Source organism: Pezoporus wallicus, unplaced genomic scaffold (assembly GCF_028554395.1).
Source record: "Pezoporus wallicus isolate ANWC-B61680 ecotype Strahan unplaced genomic scaffold, APGP_CSIRO_Pwel_v1 contig_8839, whole genome shotgun sequence".
In the NCBI taxonomy this organism is placed as follows: Eukaryota; Metazoa; Chordata; class Aves; order Psittaciformes; family Psittacidae; genus Pezoporus; species Pezoporus wallicus.
In genome coordinates, this window is record NW_026641258.1 from 516,432 (window position 1) to 534,580 (window position 18,149).

At 45.5% G+C, this 18,149-nt stretch overlaps 1 protein-coding gene across 7 annotated transcripts in view; it reads left to right on the plus strand.

Annotated features, from left to right (window-relative positions):
* Positions 1-5,164: 5,164 nt before the first annotated feature.
* Positions 5,165-18,149, plus strand: part of ZC3H7B (zinc finger CCCH-type containing 7B) — a 49,466-nt gene continuing 36,481 nt past the window's right edge. For 3 of the 7 annotated variants that reach the window (XM_057422774.1, XM_057422779.1, XM_057422775.1), the window contains exons 1-6: positions 5,165-5,408; positions 11,484-11,544; positions 13,404-13,437; positions 13,817-14,014; positions 14,840-14,998; positions 17,829-17,909. In XM_057422774.1, coding sequence (XP_057278757.1) covers positions 11,492-11,544; positions 13,404-13,437; positions 13,817-14,014; positions 14,840-14,998; positions 17,829-17,909 — 525 coding nt within the window. In that variant the 5' untranslated portion in view covers positions 5,165-5,408; positions 11,484-11,491. Of the gene's footprint in view, positions 5,409-11,483; positions 11,545-13,403; positions 13,438-13,816; positions 14,015-14,839; positions 14,999-17,828; positions 17,910-18,149 lie in introns of those variants that run through there. The other 4 variants (XM_057422776.1, XM_057422777.1, XM_057422778.1 and 1 more) reach the window with 4 other exon arrangements.

Genomic DNA, 18,149 nt, shown 5'->3' on the forward strand with positions numbered 1-18,149 from the left:
GTAAGTGCTGCCAGTAGAAAGATGCTCACACAACTTACTCCACTCTTACCACACAGACACCAGACTGATGGACATTTCTAACATCTGCCAATCCAACACCAAGAAGGAATAAAGAGGACATCCTGTCACCCATGAAGGCTTTACCAAACAGGAACAAAAGCTAGGATCCAAAGAATTCAGACTATTCACCTAGCTCAATTATTAGCTTTACTTTTAAATACCTCATCACTCTACTGCTTAAAAAATTAGTTCTGTTCTACTTTGATGCTCTTCAATACTCTACAGGTGTACTCACACCCTTTGCTTCTCTTTCTCTTAAATCCCCTTTTACTTTCTTCAACTTACACACAGGCTACTGCCCAATTTCAACATACAAATTCATCATCACATCCTGAAGCACGTTTTATTGCAAGCACACCAACCACACCCAATTGTCAACCTACCAGAAGTCTCTTGAACTGCTACGTCTTCCAGAGAAAAAGCTTTAAAGAGATCATAATAAAAACTGAAGAGTTAGTACATTTAGCAACTACACCCACAGCCTGGAAACACCTGGAGAGATGTTTTCTTGTTACTTAAAGAATCTATGAAACTGTATGTTGCCCGGTGATCTAAAAAAAATAAACCAAAACGGGAATTGCTTTAATTACAACGCTTTATCCACGCCAACAGACCACACAGCGGCAACCTGCTGCGCTACCCTAGGCGGAGGCCTGCCCTGCTCCCCGGCCACCCAGGAGCGCTAGGTGACAGCCCAAGGTTACCCTCCAGCCGGCCCTGGACCGGTCTCCAGCGCAGCGAGCCCCGGTGACGGCTGAGGGTTCCCCATTTCCGCCGATAACGCTGCCGAGTGCCAGCCACGATGCCCCACCCCGACAGCCTCCATTAACGGACCCCGCCGCCCCGGGCCGCGGCACCGATGCCCCCCATCCCCGCGGCGGCAGGCGGCTGCCGCCTCACCTAACGATGCGGCTGCCGCCCAGCCGGGAAGGGCGGTAGAGTGTCGCCGGCACAAACGCTCACGCCGCCGCTGCCGCCGGGGACGATGGGTGAGGGGCGGGTGGCGGAGGCGGAGGATTTGAACGCCGGCAGTTCTGCTCTCAGCTGCTGGATTGGCTGTGCGGCGTGACGTCGCGGCGGCGTCAGCCGTGGGGCACGCCGGGATGTGTAGTCCTGGAGGAGGGGAGTATCCGGCATGCCTCGCGCGGAGTCACTGTGCCGGGGGGCGACCGGGGTTTGGCTGTTGTACCTGTGTTCTGCGGCTCGAGCTAGTCTGTGTGACACCGGCCCTTGTCCCTGCGCTCGGCCAACACTGCTCCTGCCGCTTGGGCTCCGAGGCAGCCGTGCCACCGGCGTCGGAGGACCGAGTGGATCTGGGGTGTGTGGTCAGGCCTCTTTCACAGCAGTGGCTGAGGGAGGATGTGGCTAGAGGAGCTCCGAGTTGCTCTGTAAGGCTTACAAGATACCCACAGATGAGATACGAGTGCCTTTTCCTGTGAAGCCTTATTTAGATACTGTCTCTGCAGATCTCATACTTAGGTGTTACTGTCGAGCCTTTTCCCTAAGGAAAGCGTTTCATCCGGTAGTGCGCAGTCATTCCTACTTCAGGATGCAAAAAGCACCGGTTTGCTTGACCGCTTGGTGTGTATGTTGTGTGTGACATTTTCTTCTCGAGTGTAGAGATAAAAGTACATCTGGTGGGACAAGGTGAGCTGTGTATAAACCTTCCTACTGCAGTGTGATTGCACAGGTCCTCTTGAGGCAATCCCTTCTCTGAGTTCCAATCTACAGGCACTGATACAGGTACATTTCATGTGACAAGTACAGTACCTGGTGAGATCGGTATTGAGGTCAGTAATAGCCTGGAATTATTCTGCCATTTAGTCCCAAGACATTACAAGAGGCATTTTTATTCTCTCACAATTCTCCAAACTGTAGTTTTAAGAAATGATATCAAATGCTTATATGGACCCAACACAAGATTGTCAGTAATTGGCAATGCTGAGTGACGTGGGAGACAGCATTAGGTTGAATGGCATGACAGACCACCTTTGTTCAAGGGGAATACAAAAAGCAATGAAGTTTCTTTATGAAGCATGACAGCTGAGAGAATAAAAGCCATAAGTTGGTACAGCAACCAGATGGAAAACCTGAACAAAATTTAGCTCAAAAATAATAAGAGGAGTTTCTCTTGCAACTGAAGAAAACCAAGAAGACGAGGACTAGATTATGGCTGTATGTGAGAAGCATAAAGCTGCGAGAAAACTCAGAGCAGATAAGGGAATAAATGAGTGTAACCTCAAGAAGGAGCTTGAACTTTGAAAATATAAGCAAGGAATTTGGCATTTGTTATTAGCTCTTCACAATATTTATCAATAAACAGAATCATATAAAATATATCTGATTCCCTTCTCTGTTGTCCTCCCAAATACTAATACTAACATGGGCTGGAGGGGCGAGAATAAAGTCTTTAACTGTGGATGCAGTTGGAATTTGAATGAAGCTGTGCTGTGCTAGTGTAGCATAGATCCATACATTTATTCTCCTTACAGGAATAGCTTTACAAATCGAAGTAATTTTTATGATAGAGTATTTTGTAGCAGGGATTGGTGGTGTTCTGGCTCTGCTGACTTCCCACACACAAGACCTCAATAACCACTCTTGCAAATGGTGAAAATCTTTGTGCTAACCACTGAGGAAAGATGTTTCATGAGAGGAGCCGTATGTGCTGGACCATGACCTTGCAGGACATCTCTCAGTCTTACAGGGCAAAGGATATAGGACTGGAGGGAAGCATAACATGACATTGAATTAGGAAATGCAGTTTTGTAAATGAATGCTCTTGAATTAAACACTACTGCTTTTTCCAGTATAACTCTTAATTGTGTGTAGACTTTTGGCTTTTGGCTTGCTCCTCTTTTTCCCAGCAACTCCTAAGCCCTCTTCTTTCCCCCAGCTGTGATGTCTTGCCTTTCAGAGGTGTGCAGAGTTGTAGGTGTCTTGGGCTCTGTGAATCATTTGGTACATAAGGGCTCTGTGAGGCTGCCCTCCCCATGTGGTCTGGGGTATATCAGGTCTCACCCATGTTTACTTTTCCTGGTCCAAAGACACCCCTTGACAGGGCCCACCATTTCATGTATATTTTGCTCAGCAGCTTCTACAGCAGAGGCCCAGCTTGCTTAGACTCTACTCATTGTTCAGCTTGTTCAGCCTGGAGAAGGGAGGGCTCAGGGGAGACCTAACAGCAGCCTTCCAGTAGCTAAAGGGCACCTGCAAGAAATCTGGAGAGGGACTTTTTACAAGGGCAGGTAGTGACAGGACAAGTGGGAATGGCTTTTAGCTGAAACAGGGGAGACTGAGATTGAATATTAGGAAGAAATTCATTACTATGAGGGTGGTGAGGCACTGGCACAGCTTGCCCCGAGAAGCTGTGTCTGCCCCATCCCTGGCAGTGTTCAAGGCCAGGTTGGATGGGGCTTGGAGCAACCTGGTCTAGTAGAAGGTGTCCCTGTCTGTGGCAGGGGGTGGAACTGGGTGAGCTTTAAGGTCCCTTCCAAACAAAGCCATTCTATGATTTTATTCATTATATGTAATTCATGTCACAGGGTGTGTCTTGGTAGGCAGATCTTTATTGCCTAAATTGGAATTTAGTGCAATCTGAAAAACATGTACTGTCAGTTTTTAATGAACAAAAGTTTTCTGTGTTTTTTCTCATGTCAGAACAAGGTTATTGTAACACAACGGTTGCTTGTGTCAATCAATCTTTGGATCATAATATCTAAAAAATAAAAGCAATGTGATTATATATTGTGAAGAGCAGAAGACAGTGCTCTCCAGTGTCATATGGTACATTATGCAATAATGTATATTCATAATATAATTCATAAATTATCTTTTAATTGTGTTGACAGAGCTGACAGAAGCCAGTCCTACTCAGTATAATAGCCTTCTCTTTTCTGATCAACTTTTAAAATATTAAACAAGTTTAGTACGCTTTCAGATGATATCTTCTACCTGCCTCTGAATCTTGTTGGCATTGCTTAGCTGCATAGCACAAAGCAACACTCTCTTGGGTCACTGTAAATACAAGAAGCAGGATGCCGAGGAGTAAACATGTCACTGATTACATTGGAAAAGGGGTAATAATTTAAACCAGTGTCAGTTTGGAGATGATAGACCTAACAGTAGACAGAACCCTTTAGGGAGAGAATAACCTATCCTACCAGGGAAGCTAAAACCCCCATGAAACTTGTTTCAGAGGTTTTTTTGAAGTTAATAGTAGTGTAGCTGGGCAGGGATGGATGAATCCTGGTCTAAGGCCATCAGTGGATGTCTGTCTTCACTACCATACCCCATGACACAACAATGTGCTGCTGGGTCCCCACTTCCCATCAGCAACTCATTCCTGGGGCTCTGCTGGCATGGGCTGCTGTGGGGATTCAGTGAACATTCTGCAAATATTGAGGGATTTGGGATGAAAACAAGGTAAAAATCTGGTTCAAAGAAGTGCCTAAACTCATATATGTAAACACAGATATAAAAATCCATATGCATATACATATATATCATATACGTGTATTGTATAATACACAGTGGTATGTAATAAAAATGTTATATGCACACACACACGCTGCATATTCCTTTCCACCTAAAGATTTATGTTTGCAGAAGATCTTATTTACAGGGACCCCCTCAGCAGCGTGGGGTGGAATACATAAGGTCTGGCTGGAACAGATAATTGCTCTGCCATAAGTGATAGCTCTGGCCACCTTCCAGCAAACATATATGGGTGGGCAGCAGGGTCACTGCTTCACGTATGTTATAATCCCATGGGGAGGGGGGTGTCTTGTAATTCAGTTCATTGCTGCGCTTCACATGCATGCAATCCCTCTGCAGAGGCAGCTTTGCTTTTTCCTGGGGTGTATATTGTACATCAGCAAAGACAACAGGAAGAAGAAAAATGTCGCATTAAAATTAAGAACGGAGCCTCGACTGCTTAAACACTTTCATTTTTGTATTTTTATTTTTTTTAATATACCTTTTTAAAGCCTAATTCACCTTAAAGAATCTCAAAACCAACCACAAGGGCTGAATCTGTGAATTTTTGTAATGAAAGCGGGAGCCTCTAGGGCCCAGAGGATATGCAGGGAGGCATTTTCTCTTGCTGGTGCAGCTGAGAGCGAGCGAGCGAGAGCGAGACCTGGAAATGAAAGTAAAGAGATCAGGAGGCACATGGAGGGAGCTGCAGGGGCAGCCGATCCAGAAGCAGAATGCTGCCTTCTGTAATTAAATAGCACTTACTATTATTATTACTTCTAGTAATAATACATTAATAATATCTCTAGTAATACAATACCATTTATCACGGAAAGTTTATACATAGTGTGGGGGGGAAAACCCAAGGAGAGGTGAGTCCTTTATTATTATTTTGGGGGGATTATTTTTGTCTTAAACCAGTTGTCTTGTGTGTGGATGTGTTTGTGTATGTAGAAAGGGGTGGACTTGAGAAACGAGAAAATCTGGATGTTGCTTCATTGGAAAGTAAAGGTTTCAAATAGCTGCATGGATGAAACGTTGTGTAATTGCAAATTCGAAAAAAAAAAAAGAAAAATAATATGGGTGAGATTTTGAAGCAAACCCTCTCTTCCGCCAAAAATGTGGGGTTTGCAAAAAAATAACTGTCAGAGATCTTAATCCCACCCCCTGGAAAAAAATGTGGCACTAGTCTAAAAGTGGATAGCTGGGGGAAAAGCCCCTGGGTTTATATGAAAAACTTGGTATTAATTGCGTCTGTGCCTGTTTGTGGTTTGTAGGTTTGAGTGCTGTGTTCACGTCTTTATTTAGGCTGCAGTTTCCCCCTCTTGTTTGGTATAAACCCCATGAAGCAGCAGAGAAGCTCTTGTGAAATAGCTTTTCAGATGCAACCCTTCCTTTGGGGCTTGTAAAGTTTATCAAATAAGGTTGTGGGATATTTTATTTTCCTTCTCTCCCCCCCCAGTTCTTTAATGCTTTATTCAGTTTCCGGGTGGCACGGGAGGTCATCTTTGGATTTTTTTAATCTTAAAGCCACCTCCCAGGCTCCTGGAAATGTGTGATTTTTATTTAAGCGGATGGGGGGTGGGGAAGGAGGAAGAGTACGTTTCGGTTTGTTTTCCTTTTCCTGGGGAAGCCTGTGTATCTCCTGCCGCGGGAGACCCCTCCCAGCAGAGCCGGGGTGGTGGGGATGCCGGGGTGCCGGCGCCTGGCCGAGTCGCGGTGGGTGCGGGAGGGCGCCGCCGGACCCTCTCCGCCCCGGCCGGGCGAGGTGGTGCGTTTGGTGGCGGCGGCCGCTAGGCAAGGCCGGGGATCGGCGGCCTAGTGCTGGGGGTGGGGGGAGGAGGCGAGCGGGTTTTCCCGCTACACCCGTGTGGGAACCAGCGCCGGGATTTAATTTTCAAACGAGGTGGGCACGGAACCAAGATCAAGGGGCCGAGGGGTGGGCAGCGTCACTCCACCACGCTCTCCTCACGCTGCAGGGCCCAGTGGGCTGGGGCAGGAGGAAGGGTGGCCTGCAGTACTTTCGGTATTATTTTCAGCTGGGGGTGAGGGGTTTGTCACCACCTCACCCTGCATTCACTGGAAGTATCGCTGGGTGAAGCTGGTGGCACCTGCATCAGCTGCCCTGAGAGTGCTGTGGAGCAAGAGTGGGGTGCTGCGGTGTGGGAGAGTGGCCACGGAGGTGCTTTGGGGTGGCCTGTGTGTGGACGGGCAGGGTTGTCGGACCCAGTGGGCACACTGTGGTGGTGGGGACTCAGAGCTGATGGCTGTGAGAAGTGTTCAAGGCCAGGCAGTGGGGCTTGGCAGAGAACAGCTGCAGGAGCAAGTAGAGCTCATGTTTGTAGCGGGCTGTGTGGTTTGTCCCCTGCTTGATGTGAGTCTGCAGACCCATTCTGCTGCACCGCTGAGGTGGCCGAACTGCAGCCAGTGAAAGACTCTCATGTTGTAGACTAGTACATCCTGGAGTCTTTTGCCTGGAGGAGAGCACACACAGCCTGGGGCTGAGCTCCTGTCTCAGCTCTACAACCTGCCACTTGCATCTTGGTGCACTTACTTCTGGCTGAAATGTTATACTCAAAGCCTGGAAGAACATCAAGTGTGAACTCGTTGCCATCCCAGAAATATAGTGTGAAAAACTTTGCACAAATTCAGCTCTGGCAGGGTTGGGAATAACACCCAGGTCCTTGATAAGGTAAATTCTAGACTTTCGGTTCATCTCATAGTGTCTCGTAGAGCGTATCAGTTTGTGCTTGAGTCACCGTATTTACTGGCTTGTGCTTCCTTCTCAAGGCAAGAAAGCCATTTTGCCTGTCTGCAGCACTTCTGTCTGGCAAGTAGTTTGTAACTCATTGACAAACTCTGAATAAAGTCCTTTCTAGATGCTGGACCAAAGAGGACAAACATCTCTGGACTGAAAGGATAGGAACTTTGTAGCGTGGATATAAATACTCTGGATTAAAACTCTGCTGGTGGTTTGAGCAGACAAGTCTAGACAGACAGATTTTGGGGGGGGGGGGGGGAGGGCGCTTCGATGTACTGCTTCATTTAACGTTTTCCACTGTGTTTCTGAAAATATTCAGAAGACTGAGAAAACAAAAGCTAAACAGGCTCTGTGCTTAAAATTAATTATGCTGTACCTGTGGAATGGTGTGCAGCAGAAGTGTTGCATGTACAGGTGGTTGGCAGTGTGTTGGGTTTGCTGGTGTAACCAGTGTGTGGCTTGGTCTGAGGGTCAAATGAGACACAGTGAGGAGGCTGGAGCAATGAGGGAAGACAGAAGTTTGCTGGTGGGGTGGCAGGGAAGAGGTGTGAGGAGCAAATGGAGGGGTGCAAATGGTAGGCTCCAGCAGTGGTGGGGCAGGCAGAGCAGGGGATAGGTCTGCTGCTTGAGGAGAGGTGAAGGATGTTGTTAGGGCAGCAGCATGTGGTGTGCATTTTGAGGGTGTTGTCATGAAGGGATGAGCCTTATGTGCAAAGTCGTGACATAAGCTTGAAGGTGTGACAGAGCTTCAGCAGAGAAAGCTGGTCACCCGTTTGAAAGGGGAAGGGAATTCAGGGGAAGGGAATTCAGGGCTGTATCAGGGAGCAACAGTCTAGAGGGGTGATTAAGCTTCTGGTTTATGTTTAAAGAAGGCAATGGAGGGTCTTCAGTTGCAGAATACTCACTGTGGAAGATGAGGGTAGGACTGCAGAGAGTAAACGGCATGCATAGCACAGAGGGCTTTTTTAATGGGGGGTATTGTTGTGGGACTTAACAGAGATGGAGCAGCTTGGTCAGCCATCCACATGAAGCAAGGATAGAGATACGCATGTTGGTTGCGGTGGCAATGGTGGTGAGGAGAACAAAAGCAGAAGGGAGCTCCAGCAGGAAAGAAGAATTGGGTAACTCTAGGAAAGAGACATTCTGGAGCCTTTCCCTGTAGTCCTTTGGCTCCACTCCAGGTTTTAGTCAGTAAGGTTTGAATGCCCTTCTCTATGGGGAAGCAACAGTAACTAGCTCTGGTTGTAACCCATGCCTAGGTCCTGTGGTGTTTTAGCAGTGGGGTGAGGGTAGCATTGGGGTGAGAACAGGTACTGATCTCCCCTCCCTGCAGTAGTGTTTTAAAAGTTGAGCTCAGAAGCAGAGGTTGAGGTAGGCTGTGCATATGAGAAGCTTTTCAAGGTGATCTGTTTTGTGGACATACAGAATTGTGAAGGTGTGCCACAGGATTTTTGGAGTGCAGCCATCATCTTTGTGGTGACTAGCCAGTGTTAACTCTTGTCCCCACAGTCACCAACAGTCTTCCCATTTCAGCAGATCTGTGGGCTGCCGCTTTGCTTCCCTGACTTTTGTTCTCTCTGGCATGGCTTATGTCAGGGAGCAGCAAGAGCAGGGCTGCTCCTCCAGGGAAGACAAGCTAGGAGCTGAAGGTGCTGATAGCCACCAGCAGTGCCCTCAGTAACTGGGGTACAGTCCTACCACATCTGAAGAGTGCAGGCAGAGCAAGATGCTGATAGGAGGGGTCCCTCAACATTCCCAAAGAAGATGAGATGGTGAATTGGGTCCACCCAGCAAGTCCAGCAGTAGGAGATGATGTCAGAGACAGGACTGGAGGCGAGCTGCCTACAGTGTAGGTCCAAGGTTTGTCCAGGAGATAGGACTGAGGACTTGTCCACGTACAGTATAGCTCAGACAAGGCAGTATGCCTGGACCAGAGCTGCAATGGAGCTCATGGACCATGGGCAGAGGGTATATGGATGGGGTTCAAGGGGAGGCTGTTTGAGATATTTCAAGCCTGTTAGTGCACCCAAGAGCCAGACAGCTTTACTCTTTTGCCCTCTCCCCTTCCAACCCAGTTTATCTTTTGTAATTTCTTATGGTAGCTTTTTTCCCCACCATTGCCTCTGATAGCCCTCAGTTCTCCTGGAGTGCTTGTGGTTGCTCTGTCCTCTGTTGTGCCTTTCAGTGCTGTCTATGTGGAAATGATTCCTATTGCTTCTTTCACCTTGTCTGTTTTCTCTTACTTCTTCTGTCTTTGCAGAGTTTCATACAAGGAGAAATATCAAATGATTTATCTCTGTCTCTTTTTCTACCCCTCAAGCCTGTCTGCCTGTAGTGTTAGTGATCATATTAACCTCACAGTCTCCTTGCTAAATTTCCTTCTTTCTTCCTGATTGCTCATTATCCAGGCTATTTATAAATCATTCCAGGCCTTCTGTTGGTGTAGTACTGAAGTCTACCTGCTCTTCTCCATTGCTTCTGTTAAAAGCCCTTGTAGAGGTGCTGATCATCACTCACCTTGTCTGTTGGCTTTCACTTTCTTGCTGCACTGCCCATCCTGTTCCAAATGCAGCCGCTTAAAATGTTCTGCCTGCTGCTTGGACCAGATTGCTCTCAGATTTAATGTCTGATGACTTACAAACGGCACAGTGTCACTTTCAAGCTATTGCTTCATTGTGCTACCACTTCTTTCTGGTCTTTTGCTTCCTCCCTTCCTCCTAACTTTCCCCCTTCCCCCAACTCTCCTTCTTGGTAAAGGTCAGGTAACAATTCTGCATTTTGCGTGGCACAGAGCACGATCAATAAGGGCTTGCTGAGTTGTCAGGATTGATTTTCATGTACTTTAAAGGTCCCTTCACCCTATTCCAGACTGAATGTGCCATAGGTAACTGTAAGATACTTTAAAATGACAGGGATGGTCTTAATGTAAAAAGGAGCCAGGCCATAATGCTCTCAAAGCTGCTGTAGTATAGAGTTAGAGAAATTACTTTTGTTTTTCTCATGGTCTCTTCAGAGGTGGTCCCAGGCTGGGAAGGCACAGTGTTGTTAGCTCCATCTTATCTCAGTGCTTGTGTGCTTGCTACCTTTGTCCACAAGTTACCATCCCTCAAATGCTGAGTATTGCTTGTGATCACAGCTGGTTGGTGGCAAGACTGGGAAATTTGCTGTTGCCAGCGACTGTATTTTGCCTCAAAGTGCGATGCCATTTACCCTTCTTTATCCTTTTCTTGTGTGGCAGGCCTGGGGGAGATGTCTAGGGGAGCCATTCCAAGATGTGCTTCCATACTGCAGGGGATGAAGCTCATGTATCTAGTGGTATAATTCAAACCCATTTTAGTTGAGAAAAGGGATATTATTCCAAAATGGCTCAATCATTCTACTTATTTGTCTGTGCTTACAGAGACCCAGACTGGATTTGGTCAAACGCAGACAAGTTATTGTGCCCATTTGTGTCCCTGGCTAAGTGAGGATAACTCTCTCTTGAGCCATCCTCAGGCACTGCCCACTCCAATTTCAAACACTGTAGGATGGGGCTCTGTTCCCTCTGGGTAGGAACATTCTCGAGTCTGTGCTGCTCTTGCCTGTTGATTTTCGTCATGGAACTCCCATTACATAGATTCATGGCTGCCCTTTTATGTGGCCCACGGCAAGCAGTTCAATCTCTTTCCTTCACATGTTTCTTTGTGATATGTCTCTGTATACAGTATATAGATGACTTGTTTCATATATCCTGCAGTAAACTAGTTTAAATCTGGCCCAGATAAATAGTGGTCAGAATTCCTTATCATGGGAGGGGCCGAGCACAAATTCCTGAAATGCCTGCCAGTGCAGAGGAAATGCTGATTTTTTTTTCTTTCCCTTTTCCTAGAAGGCAGCCATGATAACAGTTGGTTCACATTGCTTTGTTTACTGACAGCCTAAGTAGAGAGCTCAATCTGAAGTAATTCCTCTTTGCCCATGTATCTTCATGGTGGCATGTGAGAAAAAGCAGACACTTGGTACTGAGCTGCTTGCTGTTCTGTATCTGCAGTGTGGATAAATCATGGACTTCGGTGTTCAGGGCATCTGGTCTGGAACATTTTGTTAGTAGTAAATTCAGGCACACACAAAATGCTGTGCTGCTTAATTGCCAGCAAGACCTAAAATGACTCATTTTGTGTTGTTTCTTTTTCTTCTTCCTCTGCAGCAACTATAATGGAGAGACAGAAGAGGAAGCAAGAAATAGAGAAAGGACTTCAGTTCATTCAGTAAGTGGACAACCTCATTGTTTCCTGTGGCTTTGCAAGCAGTTTTCTTTGTACCAAAGATTTCAGGGAGTGCATCCTATTTACTGATTTTGAGTCTGCTGTGTAGGAAAGAGATATTTTTCCTAAGGATTTTCACTGTCATTCTTCAGGGTGTTTCTTGTCCTGCCAGCTCTCTAAACTTGAAATTCTGTCATTTTAATTTCTTTTGGTTTTGCTCTTCACTGCAGTTCCAGGATGATCTTTATAGTCAGCATAGCACCAGTAGTACTCAGACCTTCTACTTCATCTTCAGCATGAAGATCTCAAAGTGCTTTCAACAAGGTCATCCCACCTTTCTTGGGAAGGGAGATACTGTCTCTGTTTTGTAGGTGGGGAAAGCAAGGTAAATGACTTGCCAGGTACCCCATATGGTGCCTATAGGAGAAATAGATGACCTGGGCTCTTTTGCAGTTGCCAGCCTGATAGGTGCTCAGGTCAGTCTTCCGTGAATATCTTATGGCCTTCTAGAGCTTGAAGTGATTGCTTAAGTAATAGTTGTAAGTCCACGTACTTCCTTATAAAGTACAATAGTTTTTTTCCCTCCAGTATTTGAGTTTGCAAAGGCCTCAGACTCAGGTCCAGGTTGCATGATGAGTAACAAACCAACAAGATTGTAATCAGATTCATTTGGGATATTTTTTAAGGTCTGCTTTGAGTCTGCAGTTACTGTAGCTGAAATCTGTGCCTCAACAATATGGGAAAAAAAGAAAAATAGCCAACTCTTCCATGTTACATATTTATATCCTGTAGCATGGCAATGATATTTTCCCCCAGTCTGAGATTGAATGGGGCTGACAACCCAGTTTCAGAGAGGCATTTGTGAGGTTTATTTTGGTAACATTTATAAAAATGCTCAATATTCCTGGAAAGACGATAATTCAGAAATACAGGGTGTTGCTCATGCTTCTGGAGTGTATCGTGAACTCTGAACCAGGGGCAGTGTCATTTGTTGGCTTGTTTTGATGTGAAAGAGGTAGTCCAATTTTATGAGCAGCGTGAATGTTTCTTGCAAAGCCATGGCATTTCCTGTACTTCATTTTAAGGAGTAGATGGTGATTAGATGAGATGTATTTCAGAAGTGAGGAGGGCTATGAAAGGTGTGAAGGATTTCTCTAAAGCCTGTTGTTTTCTTCTTGAAGAGGAAAATTAAATATATGTGGACCAAGCCTGGATGACTTGTCTGGTCTAATCTGAAGAATGGTCCATTCTTCTGAGTCTCAGTGTTGTTGTGGGGTAGATGTTATCCACACAGCACTGCCAGTTCTGTGGTATAGCCTAGCAGCCTTGGCTAAGACAGTTGGAGTTAAGTGGCCTCCCTTCCTTTTGTGGTGTAAACCTAAAGGTATGTGGCTAAATTAACGTGGGGGAAAGTGATTGCATTTGTCACTGTATGTCTTTAGTCTCACAAAGTATTTGAGGTCTTGGAGTGGCAGTCTGTCTCTCATTAGAGCCAGATGTACTTAAAATACTTTTGTATTCACAACAGTCTCTCATGGGACTTCCTCAAAGATGTTTTTTTTCAGTTGTCTCTCTGAAGGCATGTTACAGATGATCATGTGTGTGCAGGAAATAGCTGAGAATATGATTCCTCTAGTCCCAAATCCCTTTGGGACCTGACCATCTCTTGACACTACTGTGGCCATCACCGAGCGTAATACTCCCTAATTGCGATCTCTTTGCTCCAGCTGTCTTTGAAGTGATGAAATGTTCAGTACCTCACTGACGTCAACAACACAGGACCAGAAAGATGATTTCATCACTAGACAAAAGCCCTTGTTTGCATGGATGCCTGTTTTATGAGCATTTCCTTTCTTTTTCAGGTCCACATTACCCCTAAGCCAAGAAGATTATGAGGTAATGAAGAACTTGTTTTCTAAAGCTGGGAACCCACTGGTTATCAAGATTTGTTCTGTTGTACAGCTATTAGTTTACATACCAAAAGTGGAGAGTGTGGAATGGTCTTTCACAATTTGTCTGTAATGTAAAGTTCTAAGGTTCTGACAATGACAACTGTCAGGAAAAGGAGAAGACACTTGAATATTCAAGAAAAAAGGAGATTTGACTGCATTATTCTCCTCTAACTAGGAGACTAATGTTTTAGAGGAGGATGGGGAGGCAGGATAATCTTAATGGAAAAGAAGTTTGCTAAAACATATGGAAACGAATGGTAAGCCTCTCCTGTCTCTGAATAGCCGCTCCACTTTCGTCTGTTTGCTCTCTCCCTGCTGCCCAGGCCTTTTTGCAGAAGCTGGTGAGAAACCTGTTTGCAGAGGGCAATGATTTGTTTAAAGAGAAGGATTTCAAACTTTCGCTCGTGCAGTATGTAGAAGGTCTGACTGTGGCGGATTATGCAGCCTCCGACGAGGTGACCATCCCAAAGGAGCTCCTGTGCAAGCTGCATGTCAATAGAGCTGCCTGCTACTTTGCCATGGTGAGTGCCTTCCCAAAACAGGACAGGGAGAATGTTGTGATTGCATTGCCATGCAATTAGAAAAGATGTGAAGAGGGGTTTCAACTGGTTTTGTCTGCTCCGTGTTCCAACACTGGAGAAGATGGTGACACAGAATCTCCCCAGTATTGCACTGTGTCTTATGAGACCTGAGGAAGGATGTGAAGGAGAGGGGGCCAGGCCTAAGGTATTGGTCCTTGTTGGTGATGAGTTAGTATGATCCAGTGCCTTCCGGTACTGCCTGAGTATTTCTCTGGAATACTGTTTGAGCATTGCTGTGGAGGCTCCTGCCTCCTCAGGTGAGGCACTGGAAGATGGTGAGAAGGCTTTGGGTCTCGCTGGAACTTTCGGCACACACACGGAGAAGCATTCTGAAATACTTTGGCTATAAACGGCTGTGAGCTTCCATTTTCCTAAGGAATATAACAGCTTTCCTTTATGCACAACCCCAGAGCAGGTCCATCCTGTTCATAATGAGGCTGAGTCCCATGAAAAAAAAAATTAACAAGCAGTCACATAATTAAAGACTGTCAAATGTGACATGCCTAAGGTGGAGGGGGAGTCAAGATAAAGTTGCTCAAGCAGCCTCAATTCTGGCATTTACTGACTTCGAAGTGTTTTTAGTCTTGCACGACTTAACAAAGGTTTTGTGTATTCATATTCTGGTCTTGTATGAGGTAATACACCTCTTTCCAACTGCCTTTTATATTCCCATTTTCTGTTGAGAGATAAAATGTTAGCATTCACACAGAAGGAGGGTTTAGTCTGCTGTGCCTCAGCTGATTCAAGGTGGTCTCTTCCATGCAGGGCTTGTATGAGAAGGCACTGGAAGACAGTGAGAAGGCTTTAAGTCTTGACAAGGAGAACATCCGAGCACTCTTCCGGAAAGCCCGCTCCTTAAATGAACTTGGAAGACACAAAGAAGCATATGAGTGCAATAGCCGATGCTTGCTGTCCCTCCCACATGTAAGTTTTTGACATACAACTCATCTTGCTTTCTGTGTCTCACCACCTTCCTCCTTCATAACATGCTTAGAATGAGGCCAGAGGATAGTGAAAAAGGAAGCTTGGCTGTTCCTGGGAACATGTTATACCTAGAAATTTTGTCTCTCTGACTCGAAGAAGATATTTGACCTCTCTTGTTTTTTCAGTCCAAGTCACCCTCTATGGACAGTGCCAGCCAGAGATAAACAACAGGTTTGGTGACCTGTTTGTGAAGAGCAAAACCCTATGCTAACAAAATGTGAACTAAGGCCATGAAAATATTTTAATTAGCTGGGTTTATATGCCTAATGGGAGTGACTAGGAGCATGGGAGAAATGGGAACTGGAGCACTGGAAGGAAAACATGCATACTTTTAATGTTTTTACTTGCTGATTGCTAAGGCAAGCTGATAAAGCTTTTAATTTCTGAGGGACATGCAAAGGTGTCCTTGAGATCACATGTCATACTTATTTTTGTACTCACAGGTGTGTAAACTTTTGCATTCAGAGGGGACTATCTGCATATATGAGGCTGTAGATATTTTCCTGACAATGCTTTTGTTGCATGTCCTTTTAGGCCAAGTATTGAGCATGAAAACAGACTATGATTAGATAGATTCTAGTGAGCACTGGTTGCCTTTGCTAAATTTGGTTCTGATCAATCACAGTAATACAATAAAAATACATCTACTTCAGCAGGAGAAGTTAATTTGCCTTTATTATTGGTGTTACAGAAGCAGTCGTTGGAAGCCTTGTTAGCAACTAGTTATTGTTTTTGTAAAGCTTGTAAATTCTGGCTTCTTTGACTTGGCAGAATAGGGTGACCGAAACATGTTAAAGGTGTCATGTTAGGAGAATTCAAAAAATTGTTGTTTTTTTTTTAAACAAACACTTTTAAAACCAAAACCATCTAATATATGTGTTCATGTAAAGCCATGTCTGCCTATATTTCACATTGCAGTTGAGCCACTTAAAACTTCAGGTATTAAAACTTCAGGTGATAAAGGACTTGCCACTCAGTTGACTCACTGTCTAGCAGAGTTAACTTAGTTTCCAGAGGCTTCCAGTGTGGTGAAGTTGATACTCCTTGGTAGTATGCTTTTTTTGGCATGGCACATTATTTTTCAGGGTGTTGGAGGAGAGCATATTGCATGCCCTTGTTGAGCATTCCCTCATTTAGGTGGGACGTAGTAAGCACCCGAGGGTGGCATTTGTCTGAGGGAAGGGAAAGCTAAAGGAAGATCTTGGGGATGGCAAAGAGCAAATAAACCCCCTCCACAAATCTCAGGCATCCTGACAAAAAGGACAGTGATTAAGCATGTGTTTTTGGGAAGGGAAGTGGAGGCAGTCTAGAGAGAAATACATTCTTAATCTTGTCCAGGCATCTGAGAAGACATCTCAGAGTTATGTTAGCATCTGGAGTTGGATAGGGTAAGCCTGGTAGGCATGAGTATGCGATCAATTTAAAGAAATTACATCAGAGGTCATTCTGGTGAGTTTTTCACAGGGAGCAAGAAAATGGCTGACTACAGAAGACACCTGAGAGTGTTTGGAAAGGCAGAATAACCAAAGGCAACAGAGCAATGAAAGCATGATTGGTGTTAGAAAGATCTGAGAGGAGGAAGAAAGAGTGACCATGAGGTTTGACCAAGAAGTCTCTGGAGGGTGTGAGGACAGTTTCAGAAGGTGGTACAATGCTGAAGGGGTGTCACATGGGGAGAGGAGAAGAAATGGACAAGGTTCTGTCTTCAGTGAGTTCAGAGAAGATGGTGACAAGACCAGTGTTGACAGTGTGTGGGAGCAAGTACAGTCAGAAAGTGGCACTCCAAATTGAAGTGACAAGTTCCTGATACTGTGGGCTAGAAGAACCAGAGGCTAGTGAGGGGTTGAAAGGCAAAGGATGATGAACCTGCAGGGAGAAGGAGGTTGGAAAGACCAGCACAGCAAGTAAAGAGAAGAGAGCAAGCTTCAATGTAGGAGATGTTGGGACATGAAGGAGGGATATCAGAAGAGGTTGGGCAGATATTTTATTCTGCTTTGAAGGAACTGTACTCTAGCATTTTTGCAAACAGGGAGAGAGAGAAAGCAGAAGGAAAGAGTTGCTGGTGGTAAATAAGTGAAGAAGGTTATGGCAGGTTGTTAGTCCAGACAGAACTGGAGAGGGTGGAGAAGGGGAATGGAGCATGGCCTAGAACTTTGTTTAAAGCCTGCAGTGGTGCACACACGATCTGTTGAGGCAATTTAACCAGAGCCAGAGCCAGTGCAAATGCCTTGTAGCTTGTAAGTTGGAAACTGAGACTTGATTTCAGCTTTAAAAACAAATAAACAAACAAGCAAAACAGGCTAGTGAATACTGTCTTCGTGTCAGAACTGATTGTTAACTGTGGCTGGCAGAGAGGGAAGGCATGTAGGCTCCTTCCCAGACCTGGGGACCTTGTGGAAATTGTATCAGCCCCCAGCAGCCAGCCATGGCAGCCCCTCCATCTGTCTTGCCAGCAAGACTCAAGAACCCTGTTTGTGGAGAGTGGGTGCTTTCTTGGAAGCAGGCACTTGATTCTGATTTTCTGCAGCATTGAAAGAGTGTTGGGAGAGCTCCTGGTGCAACCTCAAAAACTCAGTGGGACTGAATGACAAGAGCTCTTTAGGTCTGCATTTAACTCTCCTAGGGCTGCTCTGGCAATTGTCCACCTGCTTCTGCCTGCAAGTGAGGCTTCCTGGTGCAGCCCAGTGTGCATAACTGCATTCCTGTTTATTTCATTGTGAGTGCCACAGAGGCAAAACTGAAAGTGTCCTGCCAATGGTTTTGTCCCCAGGATGAAAGCGTCACGCAACTGGGGCAGGAGCTTGCCCAGAAGCTGGGACTGAGAGTTCGCAAAGCATACAAAAGACCTCAGGTATGACTTCTTTTTTCTTATAGGCTATTCTTTGGCTTTTTCAGATTTACTTTTGGAAATGTGATAGGTACTGCTCTGCGGTTACAGACATATGTACCGTGCAGTCCCTCTAGCATGCTGCTGGCTACCCTACTTGTCCTGACCCTCTGACTCACTTTGCCTTGATCCTTTTCTAACCCCATTTCTGTCTATTGCTAGGATGTTCCCCAAGTCCCTAGCTAAACCAGGCAGAGCTGGGCT